Here is a 14,044-nt window from a genome sequence, read left to right on the forward strand (position 1 = left end):
TAACAGCATGGCAGGAAAACAAACACACAAGAAGTTCTGAAGAAGGATGGATTTAGTAAGGATATAAGTACAGCTGGATTCATATCCATGGATTCCTAGTGAGGACACAAACTAGACTACTGTTTTCTTACAGCCTTCAGAAATATCTCTGTTAACAAGGTCCCAATGCAAAAATAACAAAATTTCATTATTTTGATGTCTTGAAACAGATTAGCCTGTTAAATGTATGGAAGACTTCAATCTGCTGCTATAGAACAGAGTTTTAATTAGTGCACCTTGACTCCTCTATGACTAAGCCCATCCACAGAGCCTCCCCTTGCTCTTCCTCAGATATCCTGCTGGATCTTTTAAAGTAACAGATGTTTTGACACTTCACGTTACTCATGTAATTTTCTTGGAAATCATTTTTCTTTGGCAGTTGTAACATATGAATCCCCACAAATTCCTTCTCTCCAACAGCGAAATATATTACCCGTGATTATAAAAGCATGATTAACCTAAAAACCATCATGCAACACTTTTGCCGCTCTGCCATCACGATGGAGACACGTTCTGCAGAAGTGCTAACACTTGCAGTAATGTGCAGGCTGTTCTCCTCTGATAAGATGAGCTTAGCACCTGTGCTCTAATGAAAGGGTCATTCTACCTTGTCAGAAGGAGTGATGCCATCCTAGCAGATGGCAATGAGTGCACGCCAACAGGAGGTCATGCAAGAGGCTCAAGCATGTTCACCCATGGCAGAATTCCGAGACTGGAAAGACAAAAATTAGCCTTCCTGCTTCGGTGAAGGAGATTCACCGTGACTGCTCTAGCTCCTGCTCAGAGCTCTCGTCAGCAATGGATAAAGGAAGAAAATGTAACACATCGATTGCAACCATCTGCACAAAAAGGAAGTAAAATTTTATCCTGACAGTTCCCTTGGCTGACATCACATCTGAATGTACAATACAATACACACTGAGAATGAAGCTATTCTTTGTGAAGTGCCTCTTGACTACCTTATCTTTACCATTTTCAGAATAACTCCTGCAATCAGAGTTTTTAAAGTAGTTGGTTTGCCAGAGAGAGAGAGAATGAATGGAAGAATAGCAGGGCGCATATCACTGGCTTTGGGAGCCACTTTAACCTATCACCTGGCGTGCCTGTACTTCCATGTTTCTCACTAGCTACAATATCCCAGCCCTACACACCCCAGAGAATATGAGGTTTGTACATGCTCATCTTCCAGGATCATCTTTGCTGCTGTTTTTGGATTAAGTTCACATATTAACCAAAACCACATTTCCATTTTGCTCTGTTGACATTTTCTAAACAAGTGACTGGCTGCACACAGACATCAAGGTGCTTTTTATTTTGGAGGGATGTTAAAAGTTAGAATCTAGTACCAGAACTTTGTGCAAATCTTTTACAACTAAACCACAACACTGACTATGCTTTTGGAAGTAGTTTGTATAAGGAAAGACCGGCATTACCTGAAGCCTTCCTATTGCCACAAGGCAGTATTTACTACCTTGTCCCACATCAGCATCTTCTTCTGGTATAGTCATTCCTAGAGTAAATAACAAACACTGTTATAATTGGGAAATTGAGATGAGCAGAGATGCTGCTAGACTGGTTCTATACTATTCTACATGCTTTAAATCATTCAAAATAACCTTATTGTCTTCTCTAGGATTGAGGCATCATCTCTGGGTTCAGATTAGATGATCTTCCTCAGTCATGCTCAATCCTACATACCTCACATGCATATATAGTACCCATGGCACCACTTTTGGCTGCTGGACAAAGCAGAACCAAAAATTCCATTATAAACCGAGATGGACAGTAACATTTCCGTGAGTACTACTCTGTGGCATGTTACTGGAACCATGTAGTCACTTCATCTGGTCAGTGAATGCACATCATGTTCAGTTTTCTTTGTGAATAATGTATTACAATGAGCCTTGAAAACAAGGCAGAGCCTTGATTATTCATTAACTTCATGCTCATATTTAACAGCTGGTTTTACTTTTTTCTATAATGGACTAAGTCTGGGTTCTTAAGTTGAAAGACTGAAAAAATGAGGATGCTTTGTGAATAGTGCTTGTTTCTGTTGTGTAACAGGAGTAACTATTATAAACACAGGAATCATTTCAAAACATACACATGTACTGTTTTCCATCTCAGTATTTCACAAATAGGAACGTTCACATTAGCACTGTTTACTTGCTAGTTGGCTAAGTCTTTAGTTAAGGCTATTTCCCAACTCCACGTTTGAGATAGCAATTTCCTGTGAAGCACTTGAAAAAAACATCTTCCAAAAGTGACACTGCTGACTTATTTTAAGTGATGTGTAAACTCTTTCACAAGGCTTTTCAAGGAACTCAGTCACAACAGGCAGTGAATCATTTAAGAGGCACTTTAAAGCACTAATGAAATTAATTGCAAAGCAGCTACCAATTATGAAACAGCCACTTGATTCTCAAAGTTTATAATTCCCAATGTAAGTTAATCTTTGGACCGTGCAGAGGATGACAGCATACAACTTCCTTAAATGACAACTCTGTAAAATGACTACAAATGCTGCTGAAGAAACTGAAGTAGTCTCTGAAGGAAGTTATTTTCCATCAAAATAGTTGATTCCTATCTGACAATCAGGTAGTTTTCAGCTCTCTTTGAGCTATATGATAAAATAAAATACACAAAAAATATGACAGAAAAAAAGCTGCATTTTTGGATTGTATATTCAAACTTTTTTTGCAATGGAATTCACAATTTTGGCGGTGTATCTTCATTTGCAGCTCGCAACAGACAAATGTGATTTTAACAGATAACTGGGATCTCAGGAGCTTTACAAAGAAAAAGCATTATTGTCCCTTCTGACAAGGGGGAAATTGAGGCGCAGCAGGAATTTCAGTGTCACACTACAAGAGCTAGGCAAAAACCCCTTGTCTTCTACACAATAATCTTGCTACCCAGACATAAAAACTTTTGCTCTAAATAACTCCTTAACTTCTAAACCCACTTGCAATCCTTCAAACAACAGGATACCCCTCTGAAATGTGTTCCTAGAAACTGTATGAGAAGATCAAGGTGGCAGTATGTGACCTTAGGAATACATTATCATTAAACATTTAAGTGAAAAATATCACTGGGTGGAATCAACACGTAATTTTACAATAAGACATTATTTTGTGTTTCCAATGACCCTCTGTGAGTCACTACAGACCCAAACTTTCAGTGGAGATTCTTCATGTAATTCAGAAAATCCTTAAAATGAAGACAACCTGCATATATCCCCCCAGCATGACTATTCCGCGCTGCCTGCAGTTTATCAGGTCCTTCAGGCAGCTAAATTACAAAGCCTTGCTTCAGTATTTCACACACTACTATGCCAGCCTCTTTTCCTCTACATACTAAGGAAACCACAAAGAAGATCCCAAACGCCAGTAAGTCCCATGCTCTGAGACACCAGCATACTGTGGAGAGCATAAACCACTGACATGAAACTACAGCTAAGAGAAGTACTACAGAAGTACTTTGAGAAGCTAAGAGAAGTATTAGAAGTACTTTGTTTTCCTTCCTTGATTTGTTTACACAGTTATTTCTTCAATGCAAGATGCAGTAATAAGCTAACGACAGCTCCAGTAGGCAAAGGACCTGAATTTGGCTGTCTCTTGAAAGACAGTATTACCCTGAAAAAGCAGAAGCAAACTTATCTGTGTTGGACCTAAATGGACCCAAATCTGTGTCCATTTAAGGCAAAATTTTGCAGATACATGGCTGCTATCCGCTCATATACATGTGGAGCACAGGGACGGTTGAGCTTCCAAAACTAAACCTACACTCCTCCACATGAGCAATTTTAATTTTAAATAGGTAGAAAATGGTTAACTGACAGTTGTGTGCAGTTGCAGGGGATAAGAAGACGAAGCCAGAAGTTTCACTTGACAAAGTTGCGACTGGAGGTGTGAACTGAGAGCAGGACAAATGAAATAGTGTTTAGGAAGGAGCATGAGGACATTGACTCTGCTATGACAGAAATGCAGCACTGTACAAAAGCAACCATAGGAGGAAAGAAAGCACTGGAGCTACCGAAGAGTTGACCCAACACTTCGGCTGGAAGATGGCAGCTAGGATTGCATCCCTTGAGAAGACGGATGAAGAATCTCTTATTCCTTGTTCCTGAACTCAGCAGTGAGGCAAGTTCATCAGCCAAAAGAACAAATATTTTAAAAGCTGGTACCTGAAGCATACACCTTAACATACATACATAACATGAACATACAGTTACATTCAGACACCTCAGTATAGGGGGTCTGATCTCAAAGATGGTGACTGATTCTAGGTCCTACAATACCACCTTCAGAGGATTTTCTTGGTGGCTGGCTGGCACTTCTGAAAATCAGGCCACTTAAACATGGTCTAAGTGCTGTTTTAAGGAAATAACTGTAGGCATTCTAGTTAGATAACCTTAACCAAAAGATCCCTCTTAAATAGAGTTTTCCATTTGAGAAGGACAAATTTAAAGTATTTTCCCTTGACTTCAAAAGCTTTTTCAATCATTTCCTTAGCGGCACAGTGTATTCAGAATGACAGCAAAGACACTCAGCTGAATGGCTTTTTACTTTGCATAACCTTTTTTTCCTGCAGCTTGCAAACATGCTTTCCTTTTTAGGAACTTGGTCCATGCTTGCTACTGCCCAAATAAACTCAAAGCAATAAACAAGCTCCAAAATTAAACCTAGCTAAGAAGCATAATTTCTGATGTCACTCTTTTGGCAAGGGATGCCCATCTAGTTTTCACCTTTTTGGTTTATTTCCCCCGCAGGGTGGATTATATTTGGTCTGTGTAACACAATGGAAAATATATTAGTTGCGTTGTCTCACAAGACACCCTATGAATAAAAAATAATCTGCCTCGAATTAATCAATACCTGACCCAGTGAATTGCTAACCTTTCCCTAAAAGGGCCTAGAGTAAAAACATGCCAAAATGACTGTCTGCTTGTCTGCAATGTAGGTGCTGTTACTGACAGCATTCCATAGAGGGAAATTATTTTCTTTGTTGTTTGCTGATAGTTACAAAGATTCAGCTGTAGGTGTGCTTTTTTGGGAGGATGCATTTGTATAAGTGATTTACTTTTGTTTTAGCATACTTCCTATTGAACATACTTCAGTATAGACAGGTAAATAAAGATACATGCACTGCACTTACTACCAGTTTGTCCAGCTTTTAACAAAATGTAATATTTCTCCTTAACATCACCAAGTACCATCATTATCTCCAAGAAAAGTTGCAAAAGCCTGGAAGAAAGCAGCCATGCTTTAGGCAGCATTAACAAAATAAACATACATTAGTTATTCACATTCTTTATATGTAACCCTGAGACAGGATTTCTCAATACCAAATATATGTTCCTCTTGAATAATAAATATAGTGCTATGCTTGTTCAATGATTCAAGTTGATGTCAACAATTCACAAAGCTCAGCCTTCAGCTGAGCCTCACAAATAGAAGGCAGTGCCATGAGAGGTTATATTTAATTTCCAAGTATCCCTTATGCCAGCAAACAGTTTCCCACAGGGCAATGGCATGTCTTTGTGTCAACATAAGAAACTTAAGAGTTTTTCCAATGAGCTACCAATTGGCTCTAACAACACAACAGAACCATTTTCTGCCTTTTTTCTCTATCTTTCTGTGAAACACAGAATCGTGTTAGTGGATTTGTGGTTTTATTTCACTATACTCAAAATTAAATGATTTATAAGTCTTCAGAAGGATGCTATTTAAGTGCCCAGTGGTCAGCAGCAATCCCCTGCTACTGGCTATCTTCATCAGAACCATTTCTGATAGTTACACACAGGTGCATGAAACTGCACTGTGTGACTTTATCTCCCATACATAATGGAAAAAGGCTCTCGATGTTTACAGCATACCAAGGAAAAAAATCTCATGAAGGAAACCCAACAAACCTGAAATTCTTCTCTCTTTAGAAAAAGAAAGAAGAAGAAATAAAAAAAAAAAAAAGCCTTGAAAATGACAACACTGCAAAGAATACTCAAGCAACTATTTTGTTTTGTATTGGAGGAGGGAGTACTTTGTACAAACGTCCAGATTCTGGCCAAAACGTTAAAATAACCTAACAGCTTTGGCATGCTGTGGTTAAGATGTTACGGTAAGTCTGACTTGGAAGACTAAAATGTTTCTTATTTAACTAAGGAGAAAAAAAGATTTCAACATTATTTGAATTTAACCTTATTCTGGGACTTTCTATTTGAAGTTTTTGAAATAAGTATCTATCTAAGCTTTTTCTTCACTATATGTTTTTCTGCAGGTCCTTGGTTTTCATTTACAGGAAACTACCAACATCCTGACAGACTGTATCTTCTCTCTCCACCAAATATTTTCCATCAATTGTTATGGCATGAAAAACAAAAAAAAAAAAACTATTAGGAAAATATCATATAGACCACTTAAGATACATTTCCTTCCAGGAATGAGATGCTCAGAGGGAAAACAAAACAAAACAAAACCCAGAAGAAAAGCAAATGGTTCCATAAGTTGAAAATCGAATGATCACAGCATTTCTCAGTTTCATGACTGTTTATGAACTTGAAGCACTATCTAGGTTAATGATCCCAAGTTCTTCTAGCTGTGCTGCTTTGCCAGGAACAGCAGGACAAAGGCTGGAATTTGTGCTCAGCCAGTTTCAAACAAGGGGTCTTTCTACCTCATTCAAAATAATCCAACACTACATGGTCATTCTTTAATATAACATACAACATAGCTGGTTGCAGTATCATTCTGGAATTTCTGACTCCTTTTTTCCTTTGACTTCTACACAAAATTCACCCCTATAACTTGAGGCCAACTTGCAATTTATAGGGCTATAAGTGTGTAGGTATCATATGCCAGGCTTTGCACTTGACCTTAGCTTTACCCTTCTCTTGCAGAGCAATGGAGAAAAATGAACTGACCATTAACTAACAGAGCTTAAACGGAGGACAAGGCATGATGTTTCCTGTTTTCTCTCCTGTTTCTCAGTGGAAAAGGGGCTAAAGGCAGTCTGCCAGTAAGTGAGCCTTGCTTCTTCACTAAAGCAATAAAAAAGGTAAAAAAAAAGGTAGGCTAGATGTGCAAAAGTGTTTTCACACTGACCACAAACCTGACCCATAACAGAATTTGCTTTCTACTTTAGATCTCTGGAAAAACAGCAACAACAAAACCACAAAACCCCAGTCCTTAAAATATGCCACCATGCTGATGGCCAGCTGTCTGTAGTTTATTTGTTTTCACCTTTTTAAAGTACCCAGATTACTTAAGAGACTTAGCAGACTGCTCACAGCAGCAGTGTTGTCAAACCTGATAGTCTATCACACTAATAATAATCAAAGAGAAGTTCTTGCCTTGGTATTTCTGTATCAATACTGATTGTGTTATACTCAGTGCGGGACTTAAAAAAAATTAACACATTGGCCACACACGATGCCATACAATCCAAAACCAGAAAATACCAGGTGCTAAACAAATCACGTTGAGAGCATTTGCTAAACAGTTATTTCATTTATGAAAGTATGTTTTATGTGCTGTGTAGTGGTTGTATAATGCACATGCCACATTGCATCTCTGAAAGAAAAGGATGAGTTTCTATTAGCGTCCACTTAGCAACTAAAAAATAAATTAAAACCAACCTTTCCATAGCTGAACTTTTAACAGCTGTGATTTAGCACAAACCCATTTATTCCCAAGAAGCCACAGATGAAGCAAAGGCCAGAGCCTTGCTGCTCTCTGATTAGAACAGAAGTAATTCTATTACAGGGTAGAAAAGCCCTAGCAATTTCAATTACTGCTGCAGCTATTTCATTTGCTTTACAGATTATGGTTGAATTACCACTGGAAATGAGAATAAATGCAGTGGTGTTGCCACTTATTTACCCAAATGTATACTGGGGACCAATTCAGCCTATGGATATTCCCATTCAACTTCAGAAGTCAATGGATACATGACAATCACCAACACAAAGTGGGGAAGACTAGGAGGGCAAATAAACACTCATGAAAGAGCCTCTGATTCAGTACAATATGCCCTGAGAAAGGCACTCCAGCATGACTATTATGAGTAACAATTTGGATGGTAACATAAAAGAACACTGAAATTCCACATAAGGCTGTCAAAATAGAAAACATCCCTTAGGATTGTGCTATAGTTTGGAGGCATTAAAATTGTGGAGGAGCACTGGGATATTATAAGGGAGCACCATGTGATCTTGAGGAGTGGAGTAATAGAAATGGGATGAAATTCAACATTACTAAATGCATAAGCATGCACTTGGGGACTAATAACAGCCATAAAGTACAGCAACAGGAATGGGATGAAACTTCATATTATTAATTGAAAGATCACACAATTCAAAGCTATTTTTGCTACGAACTGGAAGATTTGGACTTGACAACTGAGAAAAAGGAAGCTTGGTGTGTGTGTATATATATATATGTATATATATCGGGTGATTTAAGATGCCAGCAGGATACACTATATAAAAGGGAAGCATGCTGTGTCGTATACTGTGAGTCAAGATAGGAAATACCACTTCCATTATACATTACTACAATCTCACCTGGAACAAGAGTGTATAGCGCCAATGACCCACATTTTGAAAAGTTAAGTGGAAACACAAGTGCAAAGAAAAGACACAAAGATAAAGAGGGGAATGCCTTGTGAGAATGGACATTAGAAGAAGCAGGCTGGTTTAACCGCGCAAAGTCAAGGCTGACAGGATATGACCTCCTTTCGGAAATGCACCAGAACACAGACACAAGGCAGGAAAACTCTCACTTGATCTTCAGTGAAATACAAGAATACACTGGCATAGACTTCCCATAAGCTAATGAGGCCTGGAAATTAAAGAGCTTGTTAAGCATGGGAGAGCAGTGAGGTTTTGGAAGAGCTCAAGATGGGGACACCACCTCACTAAAGTGCACTAGAACTTACAATGGCAACTACTGCGAACGCCAAGGTCAGCTCACTCAGTTCATGATGGTGTTTGGATGAGCTCCACTGTCTCCTCCTTGGATTTTTCAAAGGTAAATATTCCCATATGTAATACTGAGTTACAGTAGGTAAATGTTTTTCTCTGTAGTTCAAAGCAATATGCCAAGACTCGTTTCCCAGGAAAAAACAGCCTCAAAACAGAATTTAATGTAATCTCTGAACATTCTCTACTAACCCCAACACTGGGAAGGCCTATGCACCTAAATTACACATTTCCATACATGGGTGCTTGCAACTCGGTACTTAAGTATAAAAGCACTAGTTGGTATTTTCTAGTGGTACAAATGTTTTGTGTCTACCTTATTAAAATCAGGCCATTTTTATGTTTGTTTATCAGAGTGAAAACTTCTGATCCCAGTTGCTGGAATCCTGCATTACCAACAATTCCTACAGTTCCTTTGTGCCAGTGAAACTGAAAAGGGCTTCACATGGAAAAATAGGGAGGCCCTGAGTAACAGCTGATTTCTTGCTATCAAAAGCTTCTCAAGATGAGATGGAATTGGTTACCCCACTAAAATTCAGCCTGGTTTTGTACCAGCAATGGACTCTGAGCCAGGTTTTCAACTGTCTTGAAGACAGTGTGGTGCACAGCACCTTCAGTGGGATAGATACATACCTGCTGGCGGCCAAGCCTTGATATAGCCAGTGCAATGGACAACAGCATATTGTGCTTCACCTTCTTTTACTGGGCCAAGGCCATTCCTAAATGAAAAAGAAACACAAAAATACTGTGTTGATCGACATGCAGAATAGCTTTATGCTTTTAAACTACAATTACTAATGATTTACCGGTATTTGTAAGTTATGTTAGAAACAACAAACCTGGAGTTCTGTACTATGTCAGCTCCATTAAATGCTATTCAAGCCATACCTGCTTTCTGTAATACTTCTCTGAGAAAGATACTGCAGAATGGAGCTGGTTAAGACAAAGAAGTTGAGTGACTCGTGTAAAAAGATCTGGTTTGCAAAAAGATCCAATGACTCTGCTAACAGTTGAATTTAGTGGTGAGTTCTCCTCTCCTGAGCCCCAGTGCTGTTTTACGCTGCGTGCTAATGCAGATGTTTGGCCAGGCTGTACTCCCTAAGGGAGCATTAGCTCAGTAAAAAATGAGAGTGCTTATGGCAACTAACTGTTGTGATAAGTTAAATGATAGTACCTGTATCTTTTTCTCATGGTGGTTATTCTGTTCAGAGGTAAATGATCCAGAGGAGCATTTCCACACCTAAAAAGTAAATTAATATTTGAAATGGCTCAAAAAAGAGAAGAAATATACAGGATGAAAATACATTTTAAGATCTTTATTAGCATATACAAGTAGACAATAATGGATATTTATTTCTGACAGAAAGTCACATTCATGTTTTCTTAGAACTTGCTGCTTCCACAGGCTGAGATTTTTGTGTGTGCTACAAACATTCTTTTTACTTTAGCATAGAAGAGACTACAAGAAGTTTCCCTCCTGCACTCCCCCAACCTAAAGATTATTTGAAATAGGCATTCCAAGAGTGGCTGAAGTACAGATACACTTCAGAATACTGGAAAACAAGGCTGAAAACTAGAAGAGAATATAAGTCAGTCCCCATTTATCCATAGACAAATAATCTCAGTGTTCCAGTAGCTCCCTTGGACAGAGCATTTCAACTGCCATACACCAGCTACAACACTAGCAGCTGCTGAACTAATGTTTGCAAGAACAGACTATTTATACTGTCAAGTAACTTCCTTTAACACTTGAACATTTACATTTTTTGATATTATTAAATATGCCCAACTGTATAATTTTAACAATCCATTTGAAGCTGAGCAGTTTGAAAGGTAAAAGCAATTAATTTTCAATGGAAAAGAAGAACAATAACAATGAAAGCGATAATCACAATGAAAGTTCACGTTATTTGAAGCTCATTCTTCTCACAAGGTTTGGGTCTTTTGGTTTGTTTTTTTTTTTTTTTTTCACACCAGTCACTGCCAAGGAGAAGGAATGAAGAATTAAAATAAAATTTAGAATTCCAAAAACAAAACAATGGGGCTACTGGCATGTGCTCTCATGTGCTGGAGTTTACAGAATCAGAGTGCTAGGAAATAACTGCAATCTGAATTGTTTTAAAAGCAAAGGAACAACTGTAAACAGGACATTAGGCCTAGTTTTCTTTCCACAAAAATGTCCTCCTCACATGATCACTGTGTGCAGCTTGGAGGAAGAAAAAGCAATGTTCCCAGTGTCTCTCTGTCAGGTGGTATGTCTTTCCCCTTGCTTAACGGGGAAAGGTCCTGTAGCTCTGAAGTCTGATCTTGGGAGATATATAAAATACATAAAACCCTTAAAAAAGCACCCAAGGGCCATACATTCAGCCTCTTCCCATGAGTGGAAGAAAATCCACCACCTAAGTACAGGCATCTGCTGTAATGGGTCAAATATTTTGCTTTGCGTGCTCCATTCCATAACAAATTTTGCATCATCTGTATTCAGCATATATATTGGATATAGGCTGCAGATGCAATTTTGTACTTTCCCCACTAACCACAGAGACAGAAACTTATTGCAATAGCAACAGACATTTTATCCCATTACCACTACAATAACAAAAGTGCCCACAAGCCCCAGCCAGAAGCACTGGTCAGGCAAATCTCTTTCAAGAAGCCCAAGCAATGCAGAAGTCAGAAAATTGCAAAACAAAACCCTCTAACAATTACTCATTTATCTAGCATCAACCAGCTGACATCTGGTTAATTCATACCAGGCTTAGGTTAATTCCTACATAGCTGGCAAGTTTGCAACTGAATTCCTGTTTGTCTTCAAGATTCTTTTAATATTATTGGTTTGCTAAAAAAAATACACAGAGTTTGGTTTGTGAAAGCCTTGTTCCTAAAGTACTGATTCGAATAATTTGACTGAAAGAGACAATGGCTTACATTCCAGGGGTGAAGTTGTCATGAAGTTCTCTGGGGAAAGCATCCTACACCCCACACTGATAAAAATAACTGCAACACACAAACTTGGTGCTGTTTTGTCATTAATCATAAAGGAAGAAAGGTTTCCGTTTTACTCCAGTTCCAAAAACAAGCATTCTGGAAATGCTTAATGGGACCGTGTCATTACAGTTTCCAGGTCAAATAGTGCAACAAGATGTCTGAATCAAATCTGAGATGGGACGAAATCCATCAGAGGAATACAAGGTAAATGCATACCTCATCCTGCAAATGAAAGAGCGCCTTGATCCCATGCACATTCTCATTGAGGACTGCTGACCCTCCTTCTTTACTGTTCCAGTCTTCAAATCCAGGATTCGTCCTAAAAAAGCCATGGAGAGCAACTGACGTTCAGTATATAAATTTAATTCCATTTACTAAAAACTAATATGATGATAAGTTCATAAGCTAAATGCCATTAGTCCAGTTAGGCGGAAAAATGCCAACAAGAAATCTTGATGCTGGTCTCATATTGCTTATGTGCTGGCTTAACTAATGATTTCAGCGAAGCTGACTGAGTTACAACAGCGATGGCTCTTTTCTCGGTTGGCCCAAGACCAACTTTCAAAGCAGGGTCAAATGCCTGGAGGCAGAGAAGACAATGACAGCAAGCACAGCTTTCCAACTTGATCTGCTCACTTTACTCTTTACCAGAAGTATGAAGAAAGCAACATGCGTTATTCCCCTAACAGCTGCTCCTCTTTCCATGTACTCTTGTGATCCAGAATGCTCTCACTGTAACACCACCTCACACATCCACAGCTACAGTGACGGTGAGGAACACATAAGACCAAGCTTTTCTCCTTGATAATGAGACACAGGGTATGTCACAACAGCACTTGTAGTGGGACCTTTTCAGGTGATAAAAAACTGACATGACAGCATATTTTTAAAGTTAATTTTCAGGATCAGTGAGATGACCTGACTCTCCACAGAGCAACATGAATCTGGGTCCACGGCTGGACCCTGCTGAACAGCATAAGACGATTGCAAACCTCAAATCTCACACCACAGACACAGCATTGAACAGGGATGACAGCTACCAAGTCATCCCAAGAGGACAGTATGGAGGGAGTGCCAAGCTTGAGGAGGTCTTTATTAAAAAACAAAGGTAGCAAGGTGGTCACAGATAAATCTTTCCATTCTCCTGAGACAAAACGAAGGCAGTGATTACTACAGACAGGTTCAGATTAGTGATTGCAGAGTACAGGGTATCACCTACAATCCTATCGTTCATCGCCAAAGAACTAAGAGAATGGACTTCTGAATCTACAGCTCAATTGCTAACAGATGACTATAGAATTTTGCACATTAGTAACAGACTAGAAATGAACCACTGGCCCATATCCACAATGCTTCAGGGCTGAACACAGCCACAAAAGTGACAGTGGGCAAGAGAAATGCTGTGGAACAGCTGCTAGACAATTAAATGACAGCCACCAATGCTGATGACAGACAGCCATGAGCAAACCTACATGTTTAAGGTGGGTACCTTTCAATAACTATAACTATTTAAAACCTTAAGTCTTTACTGTGATATAAGTAGCCAAGTTTACAGGAACATAAGATACCATACTTGAAGAAATCATACGGAACACATTCCAAGTCTCCTTTACCAGATTTACTTAAGAGTCTCTGTCCAAAAATCGAGTTCTGAAATAATCCTACTGCCAAACATTAACTTCAGAATTACTTTAACAGAAAATATTTAGCTCCATCAATGAATGAGAATAAAATCACTACAAACAGTTTAAAGATTAATATTTCAGAGAAGTAACCAGGCAGCTGCATCTTACTGTTAAGGTATCCTCAAGGTAACTACTGGAGGAAAGCCATCCTTGTCAACAGAAGGTTAGATGTCATTAGGTATGTCTCTAAAGTGAAGAACTTAGCAAATCTGGGAACAATTCCTAAAGATGCTTCTATTCAAATCACTGGGCTATGTATATATGATTCAGCTGTGAGCAGGGAAGAAATCATATCACCACATTTCCCAGCTCATTTACACTGACCCCATGATGTAGGATGGATCTGAGATTCAAA

The 14,044-nt window shown here is 38.8% G+C and overlaps 1 protein-coding gene across 1 annotated transcript in view; it reads right to left on the reverse strand.

Annotated features, from left to right (window-relative positions):
• ARNT2 (aryl hydrocarbon receptor nuclear translocator 2) overlaps positions 1-14,044 on the reverse strand; it is a gene marked incomplete at its 3' end in the record, with an annotated part of 101,872 nt that overhangs the window by 26,559 nt on the left and 61,269 nt on the right. The window contains exons 6-9 of the mRNA XM_080626788.1: positions 12,221-12,323; positions 10,191-10,256; positions 9,650-9,735; positions 1,473-1,549 (exon numbers count right to left, since the gene is read on the reverse strand). Of these exons, the coding sequence (XP_080482914.1) occupies positions 1,473-1,549; positions 9,650-9,735; positions 10,191-10,256; positions 12,221-12,323 (332 nt within the window). The remainder of the gene's footprint in view (positions 1-1,472; positions 1,550-9,649; positions 9,736-10,190; positions 10,257-12,220; positions 12,324-14,044) is intronic.

This window comes from Psittacula echo (assembly GCF_963264785.1).
Source record: "Psittacula echo genome assembly, chromosome: 10".
Classification (NCBI taxonomy): domain Eukaryota; kingdom Metazoa; phylum Chordata; class Aves; order Psittaciformes; family Psittacidae; genus Psittacula; species Psittacula echo.